Source organism: Hemiscyllium ocellatum, chromosome 23, assembly GCF_020745735.1.
Source record: "Hemiscyllium ocellatum isolate sHemOce1 chromosome 23, sHemOce1.pat.X.cur, whole genome shotgun sequence".
In the NCBI taxonomy this organism is placed as follows: Eukaryota; Metazoa; Chordata; class Chondrichthyes; order Orectolobiformes; family Hemiscylliidae; genus Hemiscyllium; species Hemiscyllium ocellatum.
The window spans coordinates 26860100-26883807 of record NC_083423.1 but is presented as its reverse complement, the minus strand read 5'-3'; the positions used below and the strand labels follow the sequence as shown (position 1 = coordinate 26883807).

At 40.3% G+C, this 23708-nt stretch overlaps 1 protein-coding gene across 1 annotated transcript in view; it reads right to left on the bottom strand.

Annotated features, from left to right (window-relative positions):
- The window catches only part of ccdc146 (coiled-coil domain containing 146), a 145680-nt gene that overhangs the window by 87576 nt on the left and 34396 nt on the right, over positions 1-23708 (bottom strand). The window contains exons 3-4 of the mRNA XM_060842552.1: positions 21156-21365; positions 4215-4272 (exon numbers count right to left, since the gene is read on the bottom strand). Of these exons, the coding sequence (XP_060698535.1) occupies positions 4215-4272; positions 21156-21365 (268 nt within the window). The remainder of the gene's footprint in view (positions 1-4214; positions 4273-21155; positions 21366-23708) is intronic.

Genomic DNA, 23708 nt, shown 5'->3' with positions numbered 1-23708 from the left:
AATGAAATAGTGAACAAACCTAGATTGCTGTTAAGTCTTTCATTTTTAGAATGGGTTGCAGGTTTCGGTTCATTAATATGTAAATCCCAGAGTTTCTTTCAAGTCACAAAGGTGTGAGGTTAGAGTCTGTCTGTATTCCCAATCTTAAATCAGACTGGTTCTTTTTCCAGAGTAGGAATTTATAAAAATGTTACATGGATTGACTGCCTGCAGATTGTTTGCTTTTTTAACAAAATAGAATGTATCTGCAATTACAATTCTGCAAATGTAAATTCACCGCATATGCTTACATGTGAAGATGGTGGGGGAGTGTGTGGGAGAGAGTGTGAGTGAGAGTGCATGGGAGAGAGTGTGATTAGATTAGATTAGATTACTTACAGTGTGGAAACAGGCCCTTCGGCCCAACAAGTCCACACCGACCCGCCGAAGCGCAACCCACCCATACCCCTACATTTACCCCTTACCTAACACTACGGACAATTGATGGTGTATAAGCCTATGAGAAGGTGTGTGTGTGGCTGTGAGTGTGGGGGTTAAGTGTGTGTCTGAGAGAGAGCATGTGTATGACAGAGTGTCTGTGTGAGTAAGTAAGAGAGTGTGTGTGTGTGTAGGTGTCTGTGTCTTTGGGGAGTGGGAACTGGGATCTTGGGTTCATGTCTCACTACAGGTGACCCCACTACACTATACACTCTCACTCACACACATTCTTACATACTCACACACTCACGCAGACCCTCTCCCATACACCCACCACACTCTCACCCATGCACAGGCTTATACTCCGTCGCACTCATCACACACTCTATGAAGCACTCACATATGCAAACGCACACTCTCACAAGCACACACTCATACACACATTCTCTCTCTCTCTCTCTCTCTCTCCCTCTCCCTCACATACACGCATGCATATACATATAAGTCTATGGGGTGAATATGCATTTGCAGATACATTCTATTTTGTTCAAAAAGTACACAATCATTGCAATCAATGCAGGCAGTAAACCCATGTAACATTTTATAAATTCCTATTCTGGAAATAGAACCTGTTTGACTTAAGATTGAGATACAGACAAACTCTAACCTCACGCCTGTAATGGATTGTCTGAGCTGAGATGTCACTTTTGTTAAATAAAACCTTAAGTTATTTCGAGAATGTGACTTAAAAGAAGTTCTGGGATTTACATATTAATGAACTGAAACCTGCAACCCATTCCGAAAGATGAAAGACTTAACAGCACTCTAGGTTTGTTCAATATATTGTTTCAGTTGCATGACACTGTGATCTTTTGCTATATATTCTGTGTGTTATGATCCTGCTCCAGAGCTACCTGATGAAGGGGCAGCATTCTGAAAGCTGGTACTTCCAAATTGGACTATAACCTGGTGTTGTGTGATTTTTAACTTTGTCATATGGGAGACTAGGGTTCAATTCCCCAATGAGTAGATTACTTTGGCAGTCACCCTGCACTTTTAAGGGATGACATGGTGGCTCAGTGTTTAGCATTGCTGCCTAACAGTGCTAGGGACATAGGTTCAATTCTAGCCTTGGGTGACTGTCTATTGCAGGTTAGTTGGATTGGCCATACTAAATTCCACTGAAGTGTCACAGGAATCTGCACGTTAGGTGGGATATCCATGGTTAAAATGTGTGGATATAGAGATAGGGTGGATGTTTTTCAGAGGGTCAGTGCAGACTCAACAGGCCTAATGGCCTCTTTCCACCCTGCAGGATATGTATGATTCATAGTCTAGTTATATGCAGTTAGTACTGCCAAGCTGAATCATTAATGTAAGTTAGGGCTGAGCACCATTGAGTTGAAAAGTGTGGGGTTGGAAAAGCACAGCAGGTGAGGCAGCATCCTAGCAGCAGGAAAGTCGACATTTCGGGCATAAGCCCTTCATCAGGAATGTAGAGGGGGAAAGGATATTGAGACATAAGTAGGAGGGATGGGGAAGTTAGCTGGGTAGGCAATAGGAGGATGCAGGTGGGGTTAATTGTGATAGGTCAGTGAGGAGGGTGGAGCGGATAGGTGCGGCAGGTCAATAGGGTGGTGCTTAGTTGGAGGGTTGAATCTGGGATATGGTGGGGGGAGGAGAGGTTTGGAAACTAGTTAAATTGATGTTAATGCCATGTGGTTGAAGGGTCCCAAGGCAGAAGTTGAGGCATTCTTCTTCCAGTTGTTAGGTGGATTGGATTGGTGGTGGAGGAAGCCCAGGTCTAGCATGTCCTTGGGGGAGTGGAAGTGGTTGGCCACAGGGTGGTGGGGTTGTTTGGTGCGTGTGTCCCAGAGATGTTCCCTGAAACGCTGCATGAGCTAGTGCTCTATCTCCCTGATATATCGACAGCAATGGAAACAGTGAATGAGGTGGGTGGATGTGGAGGAAGATCTCTTCCGGAAGTGAAAAGACCCTTTGGTGCCTTGGATGGAGGTGGAGGGAGAGGTGTGGCCACAGGTATTACACCTCTTACCGCAGCAATGAAAGATGGCTGGTGTGGAGCATGGGTTGGTGGGTTGTGTGGACCTAAGGAGGGAGTCATGGAGGGAATGGTCTCTGCAGAGCACAGATGGCGATGGGGAGGTCTGATTATAGGTGGCAGAAATGGCTGGGGATAGCGTGCTGTCTCTGGAGATTTGTGGGGTGGAAGGTAAGGTCCGGGGAGGGGGAGGAGTTCTATCCTTGCTGCAGCTATAGCAGATTGGTTTAAGGGTGGAGTTGCACGAAGTTGAGGAGTTGATCACAAGGGAGGGGAAATTGCAGTACTTGAAATAGGAGGCCATCTGGGATGTGCTGGAATGGAATTGCTCCTCCTGGGAGCAGATATGGGAGAGGCAGAAGACTTTGGAGTAAAGGAATGTGTTTTTATGGGTGGTAGGTGTATGTAGGAGATGTAGCCCAGATAGCTGTGGGTGTTGGTGGGTTTGAAATAAATGTCCGTGTTGAGTCAGTCACCGGAGACGAAGACATGGTCCAGGAAGGGGAGGGAGGTATCTGAGATGGTCCAGGTGAACCTGAGGTTAGGGTTTTAGTGAAGCTGATGAACTGTTCAACCTCCTTGTGGGAGCATGAGGTGGCGTCCATACAGTCATCAATGTAGTGGAGGAAAAGGTGGGGAACCTCCCCTCATCAAAGATCCTCACCTTCCACCCTACAAATCACCTGATGCAGTGCATTATTCCCTGCCATTTCTGCCACTTAAAATCAGACCCCACCACCAGAGATAAATTTCCCTCCACACCTTATCTTCAATCCGCAGAGACCAATCACTCTGTGACTCTTTCATTATGTCCACACACCCCTCCACACCCAGCACCTTCCCCTGCCGGTGCCTACAACTACCCCCTCACCTCCGTTCAAGGCCCCAAAGGATCTTTTCACATCCGGCGGAGATGTTCCTGTACATCCACCCACCTCATCTACTCTGTCCATTATTCTCAATATAGTCTCCTTTGCATTGGGGAGACAGGACACCAACTCACAGAAGGCTTCAGGGAACATCTCTGGGACACAAACACCAAACAACTCCACCACCCTGTAGCTGATCACTTCCACTACCCCTCCCACTCCCCCAAGGACATGAAGTCCTGGGCCTCTTCCACCACAAAATCCAAAGCATCCAGTAACTGGAGGAAGAATGCCTCATCTTCCACCTTGGGACCCTTCAACCACATGGCATTAACATCGACTTCACTAGTTTCCAAATTTCCTCTCCCTCACCTCATTCTAGGTCCAATCCTCCAACTCAGCACTGCCCTCTTGACTTGTCCTACCTGTCCATCTTCCCTCCTACCTGCCTGCTCCACCCTCCCCAATGACCTAGCACAATTACCTCTGACCTACATTCACCTATTGCCTTCCCAGCTACTTTCCCCTCCCCCCAGCCCCACCTCCATCCTCCATAAGACAATAAGACATAGGTATTTATCTATTTATCTTTCAACCATCTTCCCCCGCACATTCCTGATGGAGGGTTTATGCCCGAAATGTCGACTCTCCTACTCCTCCGATACTGCCTGATCTGCTGTGCTTTTCCAACACCACACTTTTCGACTCTGATCTTCAGCATTGGAGGTCCTAACTTTCTCCTGAGCACCACTTACAAGTAAAGGTAAAACAACATGCAAATAATGTATGTATCAAGGTAAATTATTCAGCGTATAAATTTTAAGCATGCTCTTTTAAGAGAATGAATGGTAGGCTTAACAACTCACTGCAGCTTTCGGTAGTCTCTCAAAGTCTTTTTTAAACATTTCCAATTCTTCTTGCAAACTGAAAAACAAAACAAAATTCATGTTCAATCTGTTAAAGTAACAAACATTGATCACAAAAGAAGAAATTTAGTCTACACTTAATTCAAGGTCTTCTAATTCAAAATATCTGTTACTATTCTTTTTGCTCTTTTCCTGATATTGTTTAACTCACATTATTCAGTAAAACAATTCCTTGTGCAAAAATTGATTTTGTTTGAGCAGAAATAGCATTAAGTGGCTCAATAATCAGACTACATGATAAAAGTTTCAAACATGATTTTCTCCATGCTTATAAGCTAAGGCAGTAATTCCCTTAGGCGGATTTTCAGGGCCAAAATGTTGTAAGTATCCACAAAATGCAATAGTTAACACCTCAACCAAATTGGATGTTGGGTATCATTGTATTAATGGTGGCCAGTTACTGGCAAAGCCAAGCCTCCTGAGGCAGCATTTGTGTAATTATTATGGTACTGGTCTACAAATACAGAAGTTTGAATTGTACCGAATTATCACTTATAAAAACCATAATTCTACAGATTTTTGTATAAATATGAATGGCTTATGAACACCCTTTAAGGAAGGGAACCTCCCACCCAATCTACATGTGGCTCCACTCCTATATGTTCTGAACTGTCTAACATTCTGCTATTAGTAAAGAATACATCCAGAAAAATATGAAATAGGAGAAATATGCTATTTGGCCTATGGGCTTCCATTGACTTTTAGTAGGTTCATGGCCAGTTATTTACCTCAACAACACCTTTTTGCAATATCATAGAATCCCTACAGTGTGGAAGTAGGCCAGTTGGCCCACTGACCCTCCAAAAAATATCTCACCAAGACCCCCACCCCCTATAATTCCCTGGACATGGGCATTTTAGCATAGCCAATCCACCAAACTGCACATCTTTGGACTACGGGAGGATACACGCACAGACACAGGGAGAATATGCAAACTCCACAATGACTATCACCTGAGGCTGGAATTGAACCCAGGTCCCCAGCACTGTGAGGCAGCAAGGCTAACTACTGAACCACCATGTTCATCTACAGTTTTGATTTTAAAACATTATTTCAATTTTGAATTTTTTAAAATAAAATGATGTGGGTGGTGCTGCCTGGGACAACTTTTATCATCCATCTCTATTTACCCTTGAGAAACTGATGGTAAACTGCCTTTTTGAGCTGCTGCTGTTGATTTGGTGTAAGTACACTCAGTACTATTAAGGAAGCAGTTAAGAAGTTAAGTGATTCTGAGCGGATCCACATAAAAAAGGGATTGTTTTGCATCATCCAATCAGTAAAGAGCATGGTCAATATGAATGGTCATCTAAGTAGGACAAAGGCTGGGCGAATGAAACTGAGAATTTGGCTCAAAATGGAAATTGCGTGCAAATATGATAGATGTGCTTTAACTGAAAATTGCTGCAAGAAATAAAGTGTCCAGACATGAGTGGGACAGGATAAAAGGTGCAGTTTGAGGGGACTGCCTGCAGTGGAGTGACATCATGAACAACAAGTGCAGAAAAAGCAGCTAATTGATGAGTCAGATTTATAAATAATTCCAGTCTTTAAAGTAAAAGCAATGTCTTCAGGTTGTGTTTAGATTGTAGTGTTTTTCTTCTGTCTTAGAAAATGCTGGTTAACAAAAAGATTGATATTTTATTTGTAAAAAAAGTTACAATAAAGTGTAAAGAGCAGGGAATCAAGAGCATTAACTTATAAATTAAATTGAATTATGAGGGAAAACTGGACAGATTGTATGTTGCTACTGCAGCATATGTATGCTGCTGGATACCAAAGTGATCCAGAGTGAATTCATTTGTGGTGCATTTTTACAGCTCAAGGTACTTCAGGTCTGAGTTGAGAAACTGATGTCCAAGCTGCTGACATTACACCATATCAAGGACAGGAAGGTTGTCTGCCTACTCACACATAGAACATAGAACATTACAGTGCAGTACAGGCCCTTTGGCCGTCCCTGTTGCACTGACCTGTGAAATCAATCTGAAGCCCATCTAATCTACACCGTTCCATTATTGTCCATATGTATTTCCAATGCCCGTTTAAATGCCCTTAACGTTGGTCATTCCACACCTCTACTACTCTGAGTAAAGAAACTACCCTGGTATCTGTCCTAAAGCTATCACCCCTCAATTTAAAGCTATCAACCCTCGTGTTAGCCTTCACCATGTGAGAAAAAAGGCTCTCACTGTCCACCCTATCTATTCCTCTGATTATCTTATACGTTTTAATTAAGTCACCTCTCAAACTTCTTCTCTCCAACGATAACAGCCTCGGTTCTCTCAGCCTTTCCTCGTAAGACCTTCTTTCCATACCAGGAAACATCCTGGCAAATCTGCTCTGAACCCTTTCCAAAGCTTCCACATCCTTCCTGTAATGTGGTGACCAGAACTGTACGCAATACTCCAGGAGCAGACTTACCAATGTCTTGTACAGCTGAAGCATGACCTTGTGGCTCCAAAACTCAATTCTCTCACCAATAAACGCTAACGCACCATGTGCTTCTTCACAAGCCTATCAATCTGGGTGGCAACTTTCATGGATCTATGAACCTGGACACTGAGATCTCTCCGTTCATCTACACTTCCAAGAATCTTACCATTAGCTCAATGCTCTGCATTCCTGTTGCTTCTTCTGAAGTGAACTACCTCACAGTTTTCCACAATAAACTCCCATTTACCACTTCTCAGGCCAGCTCTGCATCTTATCTATGTCCCTCTGTAACCCACAACATCCTTCGGCACTATCCACATCTCTGCCCACATTAGTGTCATCTGCAAATTTACTAACCAGTCCTTCTCAGCCTACGTCCAGGTCATTTATAAAAATGACAAACAGCAGTGGCCCCAAAACAGATCCTTGCGGCACACCACCGGTAACAGAGCTCCAGGATGAACATTTCCCATCAACCACCACCCTCTGTCTCCTTTCAGCTAGCCAATTTCTGATCCAAACCGCTAAGTCACCTTCAATCCCGAAACTCCGTATTTTGTGCAATAGCCTACTGTGTGCAACCTTATCATACACCTTACAGAAGTCCAAATACACCACATCAACTGCTTTACCTTCATCCAACTGTTTTATCACCTTCTCAATTAATTCAATCAAGCTAGTTAGGCATGCCTACCCTTCACAAAACCGTGTTGACTATCCTTAATCAAATTATTCCTTTCCAGATGATTATAAATCCTATCTCTTGCCCATAGTGTCCAAGGATGTGTAGATTGGGTACATTAGTTAGGAAAATGTGGAGTAATAGTTTAGGGGAACAGGTCTGGGTGGGTTACTTTTTGGAGGGTCGATGTGGATTCATTGGGCCAAATGGCCTATTCCTGTGCTGTAGGGATTCTATGATATATGCATTGCAAAACAGCTTTTTGGATAATGATACCCAGAGTGGGACAGGAAGGGACAGAGTGTACAAACCTGGAAAAACAATGGAAATACGACCAAAGGGAGATAAAAAGCCAAAATTTGATGGCTCTTTACTTGAGTGCATGTAGTATTTGGACAAAATAAATCAATTAATGGCAGAAATAGACGTTAATGGGTATGATCTTATAGCCATCAGAGAGACATGGTTACATGAACATCAAAGCTAGAAACTAAATATTCAGGGGATGTAACTTTTCAAAACAATAGGCAAGAAGGAAAGGGTGTTGGAGTAGCAATTATTTATTGATTAAATAAATGTGGAAGCCAAAAATGATCCTGCATCAGAAGACGTAGAACCCACATAGATGGAGGTATGAAATAACAGGGGAAGAAGGCAGTGTTGAAAGGAGTTATAGACCCCCTAATTGTAGTTATATTATACATAAGTTATATTGTCGGACAGAGAATAAACCAGGAGATAACATGGCATGTAAAAAAGGTGGTACATTAATTATGAATGACTTTAATCTTCATGTAAATTGTTGAAGTATAAGACATCAACTTCTTGTGCTTTTAAAATTGTGGATTAAAATGAGGAAGAATTGTTCTGAAACCAATATTTCCAAAGATTGCTGTATGTTTTGGAAAACAAGAAATCTGACATTTATGAAAACATTGCATAAGTAACTGTTTGAATAAGCAGTGATTGAGCTGGTGACAGATGAGTTGGAGCTGAAGGGTTCTGTACAGACTTGACTGATAACTGGTCACTAGTTCATACATCAATGACAGAAGCATTTTGCTTATAAAAAACTGTGTGATTGGTTCTCAGGCAACTGAACAGCTTGGGGCTAGGAACAAGGTCGGGAGAAGTGCTTTGATTGCCACCAGCTCAAGAGCTGTGTATTTCTGCACTCAAAACCCATTTGAACCTGAGGAAATCCAGTCAACCTTTCCTTCAGCAGTTGTTGTAGGCTGTGACTTTTAACTGATAAGACAAAATTGAGTCTTTTATAGGTGAACCAGCCACCTTGTGTCTCTTGCAAACCGGTGGATGTATCTGATGTAAAATGAATATGAAACAACATTCTAACCAGCAGAAGAATCATAAGAATAATCTCAGCAACCTATGAATAGAACAACTGAACAATATCCCGGTTATCCTCTGCCCATAATGTATTTTTTTCTGAAAAAAATTCCGAAAGAACTGTAGACGTTGGAAATTAAAAATTGCTGGAAAACGTCAGCAGGTATGGCAGCATCTGTGGAGACAAAGCAGAGTTAACATTTCTGAAGAAGGGTCAGTGCACCCAAAATGTTAACTTTGCTTTATCTCCACAGATGCTGCCACACCTGCAGGGTTTTTCCAGCAATTTCTGTTTATGTACCTATTTTTTCCTTTCTATTTGTCTATATGTGTATGCAAGGGGAGGATATAAAGGGATTAGAATTTTAATTTAAAGTGCTACAGCACCATGAACCATGGCAAGAAGTGAAATTGGCAGGCATAGCCAAGAGGAAGAAATTATAAAGTGTATTTGGAACAGTTTGTTAGAACAATATATTGTGGAACCAATTAGGATCAGATAACTTTAGATTTGGCAATGTATAATGAGGCAGGTTTAATAAATGATTTCGGAGTAAAATGTCACCTAGAAAACAGTGACCACAAAAATGGTAAAATTTAGAACTCAGTTTGAGAGTGAGCAACTTGGTTTGGAAATAACTGTGTTAAAACTGAGTGTAATGACAATGAAATGTGGGCAGAATCAGGTAGAGTGGACTTGAAAAGGACTTAGCAGCAAAGATGGTTGAGGAACAAAGGCATACATTTAAGACAATAAATCATTACTCACAACAAACATATATTCCGGTTAGAAAGGAGAATTCTGGGAAGCAGGCCATGGATAACTAGGGAAGTTGTGGACAACACCAAATTGAAAGTAAAAGCATAAAATGTGGCAAGGATGAATGGTAAGCGAGAGAATTTGGAATTTTTCTAAAAAACCAACGGAAGATGCCTGAAAAGAAAAGAGGAAGAAAATAAACTTTGGGCAAACTTGCGAGTAATATCAAGAGTTTATTTATATATAAAAAGGAAGAGAGACCACAGCTGACACAGACTCCTTGGGAAGATGAGCCAGGCACAGAGGAATTGAATAAATACTTTGTATCAGTCTTTACTGCAGAAGACACAAATAGATAGCAAATATTAAATAATTAAGAGGGAAAAGGGGGAGAGGGAATAAATACAATTAGACAATCTTCTGGCAACCTTCCTCACAATCCACAGGTCCCGATGACATGAAGATTAGGGGAGCTGTGGATTGCAAGAGGTGACAGCAGAAAATAGATAGGTTGAAGATTTGGTTAGAAAAATGGCAAATGGAGTTTAACTCAGACAAATGTGAGGTGATGCTTTTTGGAAGGTCCAATGCAGGTGAAAGGTATACAGTAAAAGGAATCCTTAGTATAATTGAGCTATAAAAGCATTTGGGCATATAGGCGTACGGATCCACAGTTCCCTGAAATTGGCAACAAATGGATAAGGTGGTCAAGAAGACATATGGCATGCACGCATTCATTAGTCAGGGCATAGAGTATAAAATTGGCAAGTCATGTTACAATGTTATATAACCTTAGTTAGGTCACATTTGAAATATTGTGTACAGGTTCTGATTGCCACACTACAAGAAGGATGTGGAGAGATTAGAGAGGATACAGAAATTGTTTATCAAAATGCTGCCTGATTTGGAAGACAGAATGGACAAACTTGGTTTGTTTTCAATTGAACATTGAAGGATTGTGTGCGTGTGTGTCTGTGTGTGTGTATGGCGGGGGGGGGATCTTATAGAACTTTACAAAATTGTGACAGGCATGAATAGAATGGACAGTCAGAGTCTTTTTCCCAGGGTAGAGATGTCAATCACTATGGGATTTATGTTTAAGGTTAAAGGGGTAAATTTAAAGGCAATGAGTGAGGCAAGTGTATTACACAGAGGGTGGTAAGTACCTGGAATGTGCTGCCTAAAGAGATGGTGGAGGTAGATATAATAGCAACATTTAAGATGCATCTTGACAGATGTATGAGTAGGTAGGAAATAGAGGCGTATGGACTGTGTAGAAGTGAAAAATTTTTAGTTTAGAAAGGCATCACGTGTCAGTGCAGTCTTGGTGGGCTGAAGGGCCTGTTCCTGTGCTGTACTGTACTGTTCTTTGTTCTTTATCTCCTTGTCTCCTCATTTAAAGTGCTTAGCTATAAGTGCTTTAAGGTGTCATGAGACTATGAAAGTGATACACAAGGCAACCTCTGTTCTTATTTCTAACTGCACTACATAATCACTGTCAATTACGAGTAAAAGGTAAGATGGAGGTTTCTATGAATGCAACTGTTAAGAAGCTAGCCAAACTTATGAACCTTTGCTAGCTATACTTTCTCTCTGTCAAAAGATATTAACTAAAATCTTGAGTATTAAAATTGGATTAAATATGGAGGGAAAGCTGCACATATATTGCTGAAGATGATAAATCATTCAATGTAGAGATATAATGACATGCTGTGATTTAAGATCTGAAAAAACTGTAAATGGTGGAAAAGTTTTTCAACTTTTGTAAACTGACATTACCATAAAAGCTCAAATAATCTCATAAGGAGGAAAAACAATGGGTATAGAAGATACTATACTTTGATTTTGAAGACTTCCCATCAATGGATAAATTCTTTGGCAACCACATTAAAAATAATTTGGTCTTTTAAATTAGAGGGGGTAGAACAAGTTCTTTGTCATATTGTAAACAAACCCTAACTAAATTCTTCTGAATGGAATGGAATCAGAGTGAACAAAAATGACTTCCATCACTGGTTTATAAAATCATGATAAGTATTCAAATTTGAATTATCTTCTAAAACACAGAATATTACATATATATTTTGGTAATGTCTTCCCCATTAAAAACAAACATTAAAAATGTAAACATGTTCTTTCCAAGAATAAAGGGAAGAACTTTGGATCCCTTGAGACTGATGCTTTGTTGTTCTGTCACAATATGTTTGGCACCAAAAATAAATGTCGCAACAGAATATTTCCAGCTCAACTGGAAACCATAAACAAAACAAAAATGTTTGTTAAAGCCACATCCATTAAACAAAATGCTGTGTTTATTTATAATCGATACGTATTTAAATGCATTATTACTAAATTCTTAGTCATAGTCATAGAGATGTACAGCACAGAAACAGATCCTCTGGTCCAACTCGTCCATGCCGAACAGATATCCTAACCTAATGCAGTACCATTTGCCAACACTTGGCACATATCCCTCTAAACCTTTCCTATTCATATACTCATCCAGATGCCTCTTAAATGCTGCAATTGTACCAGCCTCTACCAGTTCCTCTGGAAGCTCATTCCAAACACAGATTCCAAATACACCCTCCGCGTGAAAGCATTGCCCCTTAGCTCCTTTTTATATCTTGCCCCTCTTATCCTAAACCTATGACTTCCAGTTCTGGACTCCCCCATCCCAAGGAAAACACCTTGTCTATTTATCCTATCCATGCACCTCATGATTTTATAAACCTCTAAAAGGTCACCTCACAGCCTCCGACACTCTAGGGAAAATAGCCCTAGCCTATTCAGCCTCTCCTTATAACTGAAATCCTCCAATCCTGGCAACATCCTTGTACATCTTTTCTGAACCCTTTCAAGTTACACAACATCCTTCCGATAGGGAGCAGACCAGAATTGCATGCAATATTCCAAAAGTGGCCTAACTAATGTCCTGTACAGCCACAATATGACCTCCCAACTCCTATACTAAATGCTCTGACCAACGAAGGAAAGCATACTAAATGCCTTTTTCACTATCTTGTCTACCTGCTTTCAAGGAACTATCAACCTACACTCCAAGGTCTCTTTGTTCAGCAACACTAAGTGTATAAGTCCTGCTCTGATTTGCTTTTCCAAAATATAGCACCTCACATTTATCTAAATTAAACTCCATCTGCCACTCCTCAGCCCATTGACCAATCTGATCAAGACCCGTTGTACTGTGAGATAAACGTTTCGCTGACCACTACACCTCCAATTTTGGTGTAATCTGCAAATTTACTAACTATGTTCATACCCAAATCATTTATATAAATGACAAAAAGTAGTGGACCCAGCACCGATCCTTGTGGCACTCCACTGGTCACAGGCCTCCAACCTGAAAAGTATCCTTCCACCACCACCCTCAGTCTTCTAGCTTCAAGCCAGTTCTGTACCTAAATTGACTAGAATTAATGTGTAAAAAGAAAATAAACATTAGTTCTAAGAATTAAAACTCATAAATCAATGCATGTGGTCTTGTCGGCTTTGCATGGCTAATTTCCTATATCACAATAATGACTACATTTCAAGCATACTTCATTGGCTGGAAAGTTTGAGATATCTGGTGGTTGTGAATTGCATTTCTTTCTTTGATTTTTTTAACACCAATAAGTAAACAGAGTAAGAATGACAGTTTATTTGCTAGTCTTCTAATCAGATAACAAATTAGAGAAAGCTCTATCTTATAAAACTTCTTTGATGCTCTTCATTAATTCTGAATGACCTGGTTTTGATTCCAGCCTGAGGCGACTGTCTGTGTGGGTTTCCTCCGGGTGCTCTGGTTTCCTCCCACAATCCAAAGATGTGCAGGTTAGATAGATTAAACGCCATGCTAAATTGCCCATAGCATTAGGTGCATTAGTCAGAGGGAAATCGGTCTGGGTAGGTTACTCTTTGGGGTCTGTTTCCATACTGTAAGGAATCTAATCTCCTCTTCAACTTATGATGGCTCCAGTTCAGAGGCCTCAGAATGTCACGTTCCGTATGTTGCTCTACTGCTCAGTCAGCAACTGTGCAACCTTTCAGAGGCACGGATTGTGGACTTTTGACACTCACCTAAAATAATCTTTTTGTATTGTAGGATCTCGTAAGCTTTGTCATTAAATTGGAAGTTCTGTTCATCCAACCAACCAAGCCATTTCCTCCTCAGCTACCGATTAGCTAAAAGTGCACATTATAATTTGTTCCTTAATTTTGTAACACTTAGAGCATTTTATTTATTGAAAGCAAATATTAGTTGAGCTTATCTTATAAAAAAGAAAATAAATAAATCTTGCAATTATGCAACATGTAATATGCTAACTGATCTTTAAGCCAATGAAGTATTTTTCATTAAGTGGCGTCACTGTTTAAGATGTAGAAAACACCAGTCAAATTGTGAATGGCAAAGCCCTGTAATCACTAATGTAATAATGACTAGATCTGTGTCAGTAGTGCTAACCACTGTGCCACCATGCCATCCTTAACCGTCAGGCAACCAACTTATAGGGAAGGTGATTTAGGCTGCTATTGCAAAATGTCTGGCTGTACATTGGAGAGACTTTGGAGTTATTGTGGTGAGTTCCTGGACTTGACAAGGCGTTTTGCTAAATGCTCAGAGGAAGCATAAATGACTTGGTCCCCTTCATACAAAGCTGGAAAAGATATAGGGCCTATAGTTTCACTACCTTTAACTTGTAACTTTTTTGATTGAGGGATAACTAAGTGTGAGGACACTGGAAATAACTACCCTGCTATTCTTCAAAATAGTGTCATGGCATCTTTTACAGCCACTCAAAAAGCCAAGTGGAACATTGCTTTAATGTCTCATCTGAAAGATAGTACCTCCAAAGACAGCACCTCCAAACAGTGCAATACTCCCATACAACGTCACTTAAATATCAATTATAATTTTTGTTCTGATGCTCTAGACTGAGACTTGAATGAAGAACCATATGTCGCTGATGTGAATGTGCTATCACCACAGCTACACCTGACATTCATTGCAAGATTGATGGCATGCAATTCATTAGATACACTAGAGTTACAAATTGTCTTAAGTATAGAGTTTCTATTTAACCTTTATTAAGCTCCATCAAAATTACAATTGATTCTTGAAAGTAATCAATCGAATTGACCAAATATTCTTTTCTGACTGCAAATATATGGTGTGAAATTAGGCTGTATAGCATTGCTGAGCTGCAGCCGAGGAGCCTGAACTGCTATGCTTTTCCAGCAACTCTACTCCAGAATCTGGTTTCCAGCATCTGCAGTCATTGTTTTCACCTGAGCTATAGCAATGCTAGTGAGGTCAGACTTGGGTGTGCAACCACATGAAGTGCAGTGCCTAATGTTGGGAAGATAATTTGCATATACTTGCATAGGCATGTCAATTATGCATCAGAAAGTTCCCAATTGGCTAGATCATAATCAAAACCAGGTCCCTGGCATTCAGTCAGTAGTGCTAACCACTGTGCCACCATGCCATCCTTAACCGTCAGGCAACCAACTTATAGGGAAGGTGATTTAGGCTGCTATTGCAAAATGTCTGGCTGTACATTGGAGAGACTTTGGAGTTATTGTGGTGAGTTCCTGGACTTGACAAGGCGTTTTGCTAAATGCTCAGAGGAAGCATAAATGACTTGGTCCCCTTCATACAAAGCTGGAAAAGATATGGGGCCTATAGTTTCACTACCTTTAGGTGATATGCCTTCCACAGATGAATATTTTGAGGGTGAGATGGAACTTCTGAATATTAAAAGTGAGTCCTGTTCCAGAATGAGCGCTATCGATGGATGTGAGGTGGCGTGAGGTGCATTAAGCAATACAGGCTTTTAGGAATGGGTATGATATCCTTAGATGATGCATTCATTGACATTGACCACAAGAATGAGGTAATTAAGCCTCTTGTGCCACCCTGACAGGTCCTCCTGGCCAGACTCTTTTCATATCCTTTGGAAGGTAGTCCTTGTGTCTTTCCTGGCTCCCCTCCGTGAAACAACAGTCTCTCTCCTTCTGTCAACATCCATGACTATGGCATCCAATGCAGCGTCCGTGAACTTAGGATTTAATTTAAACGTCAGGGTCCCCTGATTTGATCGCCATACCTGAAGTTCAGTAGGCAATGGATCTCCCAGTTCATCCACAGTTTCTGGTTGGGGAACATCTATGTACAAGCATCAGAATTCAAAAGGGATTCATAAATTGAGGAACAAGAACTCTAGCTGATCTTCTCTTCTTCAGTCCAGTCACATGAAGGTCAATTTTAGCATCTTTTACTACTATCCCAGATGGTCAATCAACTTATCATAAACTGTGAATAAAACAAGCCAAGTTTCTGAGTAAACCTATCCCCTGTCCACGTTCATATACACATATCTGATAAATCTCTCAATGTAAATCTCTTAACTGATGCATTTATAGATCTATTTGAGGAAAATACACAAAAGTATGAAGAAGAGAATAAATAGGTATAGTGATAAATTTAGGTGTGAAAAGATAGGAGGAGGCTTGAATACAACATGCATTCGTTGGATTTTGGTGAACCTCTTAAATCTCTCCTTCAACTAGGTCCTTCACTTTGATTGGACCTAGAAAAAGAGAGTAAAGGATTATCAATTAATGATAAAGGTAGTAGAGATAAATGGGTGCAGTTGAAGGCTTTGACATACTGTGTATGAGGTTGACAGTTCAGTGAGCAGAGGCAAAGAAAGTAAAGTGAATAAGTGATCTTCAGAATGTGTTATCTGACAATGTCAGTTGCAACATTTGTGACAGGCTTTGTGACCACTAGCTTCATGGTAGTCTGCTACAATTGGCACAGAATCTATGGCATGATGCCTCTCTTTTCCTTATCAGTTCTATGGTATGGTGTACAAGCTTGCCTAACAAAAAAACAGGAATTTATTCATGTCAGCAGCTGGAAGATTGTACAGGTATGTTCATCGTGGGAGAGTAGTATGGACGATGTACAAAAGTGACAGATGTGTGGAAGGTGACAGAGATATTTTTGAAGACAGCAGAAAGTGCAACATGTACAAATGGCAGCAGAAGGAAGTTCAGTTAAATTCGTTGCTTTGATTATAGGTAAGTGAGGTGGTGTAGGCAAGGGAAGCTGTGTCAGTATTGAGGTTGCACAGATGAGAAGAGAGTTTGTGTTGGAGTTTTACCTTAGTAGTTTTCGCTAAATCATTGAATTTTTTGCTATATTGCCCATTGGTCCTAGAAACAGTCTGAAAAGGTATCTCCTCCTCTTGGTCACACTTTCCATAAAGGTTCCAGAATGATGTCTGAAAATTGAAGTGACCCTGTGGAACATTTTCTAGGTGCCATCTGTATAGGATTGACTCAAATAATTCACAGACAGCACCCTGCCCCTTTCAAAGGTACATGCTGCTTTTAAATGGCATCACACCTATCAAATTTTCCTTTCTTTTTCTTGGTGAGTAGTTTATACACAGCAGTTGTTCGTACACTTGACAATCAAAATCAACTCAGGAACAAACACACGGTTAGCTTTTTCTGCTGTTATTGAACATGCAGATTGGTCATGATGCCTATTGTGTGCTTGCTTTCTGCATATGTTAAATGTTCAGTTTATAATTCAGTTACACACTGCCTTTGCCATTTGGAGAACATCATCTATAATCTTTTATTACTTCAGACATTTGTATCTATTCACTAGGCACTAAATCTTTTTACAGTCCAAGTCATAACATTTCCTACCGACAAACATGGAACATTCAAAAAGTTGCGCATCAACTAAATATGTAGTTTGAAATTAATCCAATTTTTTGACCTTCCCTTGACCGTTTATTATACTTTTTAACAAATATGCTCTTTGTAGTTGGAAGAAATTCCCCTTTGTTTACTCCTATGCATGTTAGTTCTTGATAGATTGCTGATTTGTTGCCTAGTTACATGTTGCTGGGAAAAAAAACACAATAAACTTGGCAGAATTATCTGCCTGGGCAATGAGCTGAAAATCTATCACAGCAAGAGGAATAAGGAGATAAATTATGGAGTCTGTGGGAAGAATTTAATAAGGTATTGAAAGAATATTTCAATTTCTTGATAAAGAGAATTAAATGAGAGATGGGACCCCTGAGAAGACAATAAATAGTTACTACTAGACAGTAAACAGGTGAAAACAATGGACAAGTACATTGATGGCAAAGGATAACTAAGGGAAGAGTAGAGCTCATTAAGGACCACATTGGTAACATGGGAATGGAGCAGGAGGATGTAGGTAGGGTTCTAAATTAATAATTTGTGTTGGCATTTACTAGTGAGAAGGATGATGTGGGTATAGAAATCAGAGAGAAAGATAGTGATACAATTAAAGAAATTAGCATAGACAGAGAGGAGATGTTAAGTGGTCTGGCAGGCTTCAAAGTAGATGTATCTCCAGGGCCAGATGGAATGTATCCCAGGCTGTTGAGTCAGACAAGGGAGAAAGTAGGAAGGGACACTGGCAATAATTTTCAGTTCCTTTCTGATCACAGGAAGGTACCAGAAGACAGGAGGATAGCCAATGTCCTTCAAGTAAGGTGGAAAGAATGAATTGAGAAACCACAAGCCAGTCAGTTTAAGCTCAGTAGTTGGGAAACTATTGGTAGCAATTCTGAGGGACAGAATTAATTTGTACTTGGAGAGGCAGAGATTAATCAAGAATGGTCAACATTTTTTTTTCAATGGGAGGTCATGTCTGACCAACCTGATTGAATTTTTTTGATGAGATGACCAGGTGCGTAGCTGAAGGCAATGTATTTGATGTAGTCTACTTGGATTTCAGCAAGGCTTCTGACAAAGTCCTGCATAGGAGACTGACAGCAAAAGTTACAGGCCCTGGAATCCAAGAGCTGATTTGCTCCAGAACTGGCTGAATGGCAGGAATCAGAAGGTGATGGTCAAGGCAATTCTCCGTGACTATGCCCAGTGCGGTCCCAAAAGGATTATGATTTATATAAATGATTTAGACTTGAATGTAGGAGGTTTGATCAATAGGTTTGCAGATGACATGACAATTAGTAGTGTAGTAAATAGTGAAGACAGTCTTAGATTACAGGAGGACATAGATGGGCTGATCAGTGGAAAGTTCAGAGGCCTGTGACCATTGGAGTGTCACAAGGATCAGTGCTGGGTCCTCTACTTTTTGTCATTTACATAAATGATTTGGATGTGAGCATAAGAGGTACAGTTAGTAAGTTTGCTGATGACACCAAAATTGGAGTTGGAGTGGACAGCGAAAAGGGTTACCTCAGATTACAACAGATTCTGGACCAGATGGGCCAATGGGCTGAGAAGTGGCAGATAGAGTTTAATTCAGATAAATGCGAAGTGCTGCATATTGGGAAAGCAAATCTTAGCAGGACTTATACACTTAATGGTAAGGTGCTAGGGAGTGCTGCTGAACAAAGAGACCTTGGAGTGCAGGTTCTTAGCTTCCTGAAAGTGGAGTCGCAGGTAGATAGTGAAGAAGGCATTTGGTATGCTTTCCTTTATTGGTAAGAGTACTGAGTACAGGTGTTGCGAGGTCATGTTGTGACTGTACAGGACATTGGTTAGGCCACTGTTGGAATACTGTGTGCAATTCTGGTCTCCTTCCTATTGGAAAGATGTTGTGAAACTTGAAAGGGTTCAGAAAAGATTTACAAGGATGTTGCCAGGGTTGGAGGATTTGAGCTATAGGGAGAGGCTGAACAGGCTGGGGCTGTATTCCCTGGAGTGTCAGAGGCTGAGGGGTGACCTTATAGAGGTTTACAAAATTATGAGGGACGTGGATAGGATAAATAGTCTTTTCCCTGGGGTGGGGGAGTCCAGAACTAGAGGGCATAGGTTTAGGGTGAGAGGGGAAAGATATAAAAGAGACCGAAGGGGCAACTTTTTCATGCAGAGGATGGTACGTGTATGGAATGAACTGCCAGAGGAAGTGGTGGAGGCTAGTACAATTGCACCATATAAGAGGCATTTGGATGGGTATATGAATAGGAAGGGTTTGGTGGGATATGGACTGGGTGCTGGCAGGTGGGACTAGATTGGGTTGGGATATCTGGTCGGCATGGACGGGTTGGACCGTTTCCATGCTGTACATCTCTATGACTCTATGACTCTGTAAGTGTAAGATGATGCATTTGGGCAGTTCAAACAAGGCAAGGGAATATAGAACAGTAGAACCCTGGAAATCAGGTGGACTTTGGTGTCCATGTCCACTGATCACTTAAGGTAGTAGGACAGGGAGATAAAATAGTTAAGAAGGGCTTTGTGATTCTTGCCTTTATTAGCCAAGGCATAGAGTTTAGGAGCTGGGAAGGTATGCTGGAACTGTGTAAAACATTGTTTAGACCATAGCTAGAGTACTGGGTGCAGTTTTGGAATCTAAATTATAAGAAGGATGTAACTGCATTAGAGACAGTGCAGAGGTGATGTTGAATGTTGCCTAGACTGGAGAGTTTTAGATCTAAAGATAAATTGTTCTCCTTGGCGCAAAGGAGACTGAGAAGAAACATGTTTGAGATTTATAAAATTATGAGGTGCATTGATAGGGTAAACAGGAAGAAATCTTTTCTCTTAGTGGAGGAATCAATGAGCGGGTGACATAGATTTAAGATAAGGGGGAGGAGATTTACAGGATGTGAGGAATTTCTTTTAAGCATCCAGAGGCTGGTGTGAACATGGAACTAACTGCCTGTAAGAGTGACAGAGGCAGAAACCTTCAAACGTTTAAGAGGTGTTAAGATGTGCACTGTGATGCAAGGCACACAGGCTATGGACCAAGTGCTGAAAAAAGGAATTAGAACAGTTAAGTGTTATTTTTAATCAGGTGCGTACTCAATATGCTAAAGGGCCTTTTTCTGAGCTGGAATCCTCTATGACTCTTGCATTAGTGCTTCCAAATTAAAAAAAAACTTGAGGAGGTAAATCTTGAATTGATTCACAAGTGAGATAAGGTAATAAATAAAAGAAAAATACAACTTAAGCTAATAGACCTGGTCTAAGGAACTTCTTATGCATAATTATGCTAAGAATGGCGAAAAGCTAGGTGATGTATCAGCATAGAAACACTTGGGTGTTTACAATTATAAGAGTAACCTCAAGTGGAAAATAAGTTGCTTTATGTTCTTTGATATACAAAAGGGGTGAATACTGTTATGAATTATCTTAGATAAGTTTAACTCTTTATGCCTCTGCTCGGTACTTCAACAGACTTGTGTTTTTATTTCAACAAAGAATGGTGTTTGAAAAATTATTTTGTCATTTTACTGCCTAATAGTAACCAAATTGACATGTGCAACACATAGATTGTGTACTTCCACAGACATTACTTACATTTTCTTATTTTGTGCTCTCTAGCTGAGAAAGTACAAGTTGTTTCCAAAATGTTGTAAATATTACTGTTTCAATAATGTAAAAGATCTTCACTATAAAGATAAAGCTAATATTTATTTTTCATCAACAATCTAATTGATAGGTCATGATAGTGTAATTCCTTCTAATCCAAAAGTGTGATTAATCTCAGTCTATGTTCACAGATCTTGACATAATTCCAAATGCTTTATTGTGTATATGTTATTTATCAATATTTTATGTGGAAGACTGTATTACATGTGATAATGCTACGAAATAAAATGATGTAGATAATATGGCTCCTTACTATACAGTTCTGTGTTTCTGCCGAGAAATACGCTCTTCTGTCTGGTTCAATTCATTCTGACAATGAAGCAGCTGCTGTCTTAGTTTGTTGACCTCTGTATCGTAGCTGTCAGGAAACTGATCAGCTTTTTCCAACTCTTGCCTTTGGCGCTCCAATTCAGCAGTAAACAACTTGGCATCCTGTAATAAATTGACCTCAGACTCCTGCGTCCTGAAAATACAAATAAGTTCTTCCAGTTATAAGGCAGTTATAAGCCCATTACTTAAAGTATATTACAGAAATAATTTAGAACAACATAAACCAAGACAAAATACAGAGTTTACTTAACTATCTGGGAAGTTACACAGAATATTTCAGATTTCTGATTGGAAATAGGTATTAATTGAAATAGAACTGATAATACACCGCTGCAAATTTAAAAATCCAGTAATTTGCATTATGAAGAAAAGGTAAGTTGCAATAAGAACCTTGGTCTCTGTTTATCAGAAGACAAGCTGTAAATTCTGATGCTTATTAACTCATTTCCAGAAAGAACCCTAACTTGGGGACTGTGCTGTTTGCCTACAGCCCCGTTAATTGATCCAGGAGATTTTGATGGATCTCACCATATTAGATAGGCATATCGAAATCTTGAATCCTGACAGTAAAAATTTAGAATGCGTATATGTTTTTTTGATAAACTAATACCTTCTTGCCATTCAAGAATATAGTCCCCCTGGATTATTGGGGATTATCTTGTTTGATGGATGTAACTTCAGCAGATGATCAAGAAAACCCTAATTTGGGCACGTAAATGTGGTTTCAATTAATCATGTATCAAAGTTCTAAAGGCCAATCAGGAGAATCTGTGAAGAAATTTCCACACAAAATTAATCGTCAAAGAAATCCTTTTTAGAATTTTACAGTAGTAAGCACACATAACCTCAAAAGTTTTCTTTTGGATGGCTCTAATATTGATGATTTCACGCATGTTGTCAAATGAAAAGAGGGAGTGTTGGTGATGTTGCGAAGCACATAATATAGTATCTCCTACATAATATGCTGTTTCACAACTTGGTAGCTCACAATACTGGTGAATCAAGTTTTCTTTTAATTCTTCTGGTTCCCCATCTCTTTCTTCAACTCTCTCTCCACTTCTTCCACTTCATGTGATGTGAATTTATGTAAGTATGGTGGACTATCACTTTATGAGGCGAATATAATATATTGATGATATCATCTGTCATATTGTGTGGGAAAACACCTTACTCAACTTTGCTGCCTGTAGAGTGAACACTTCCACAATGAAGTTCCTGCTGTTTAACACTTTGGCCTCTTGGTCTTTCTTGGAATTTAATATCATGAAACTTCAAGGCATCTCCTCCTGATGCAGGAGGATTATGTGTGTGCCACAAATGTTTATGAATCTTGAATTTGCTCTGGGCGACAGTGAAGGACCATTCTTGATCTGTCCAATCTGTAACTGTTGTTTCAAGAAGCCACAGGTTTGCTCAGTCAAGACTTAAGTTAACGCAGGTATCTCATTATATCAGCACCCTGCATCTGTACTTGAGTTCCTGACATTGAGGGCATAGCCAGTCTACCATGTTCTGGGTCAAATAGAGGATTTTATGAGAATTATGCATTATGAATTTGTCATAATTACTTCCAAAAAACTGTGACAAGACCTGTTTGATTTGCTGCTGCCTGGTGCACTCTATGACGCCCTACATCTGTGGCAACCCAGCAGTGTGGGTGAGTGCCAGTGCCCTTCCTTAGTTGCCAGCTTCAGTGAGATAGTATCAAAACATAAGATGCTGGAAAAGCTCAGCAGCTCTGGCAACATCTGTGAAGAGAATTCAAAGTTAACATTTCTGGTCCAGTAGCACTTCCTCAGAACTGATGGTAGCTAGGAAAATGTCTGTTCATATGCAGTGGGTAGAGTGGGGGAGGGGTAAAGAGTAAATGATAGGTAGGGATTTAGCCCAAAGAGAGAAGAACAGTTGGACAGACAAAGGAGTCAATAACAATCTGGCTGGGAGGATGAATAGCTGTTAATGGAAACATTTAGTGGCTAACAATAGATAGTGTGTAATGGCAGACTATGTGATGACAAGATTAGAATGGTGCTGGAAAAGCACAGCTGACAGGCAGCATCTGAGAAGCAGAAAATCGATGTTTCAGGCAAAAGCCCTTCATCTGGAATCTTGATGAAGGGCTTTTGCCTGAAACGTTAATGTTCCTGATCCTTGGATGCTGCCTGACCTGCTGTGCTTTTCCAGCACCACTCTAATCTTGACTCTAATCTCCAGCATCTGCAGTACCCACTTCTTCCTTTGTGATGACAAGACTGGTGTGTTTGGTGAGGGGCTAGGACATACAGGAGTTCAGGCCCTAAAATTGTTGAATTCGATATTGAGGCGTAAAGGGTCCCCAAGCGGAAATGAAGTATTGTTCTTCCAGCTTGCACTAAGCTTCACTGAGGTACTGCTGCAAACCTGTCAGAGAGAAGTTGGCCAGCGAGTAGGGTGGTGTGTTAAAGTGGTAGGCAACTGGAAGCTCAGGGTTTTTTTT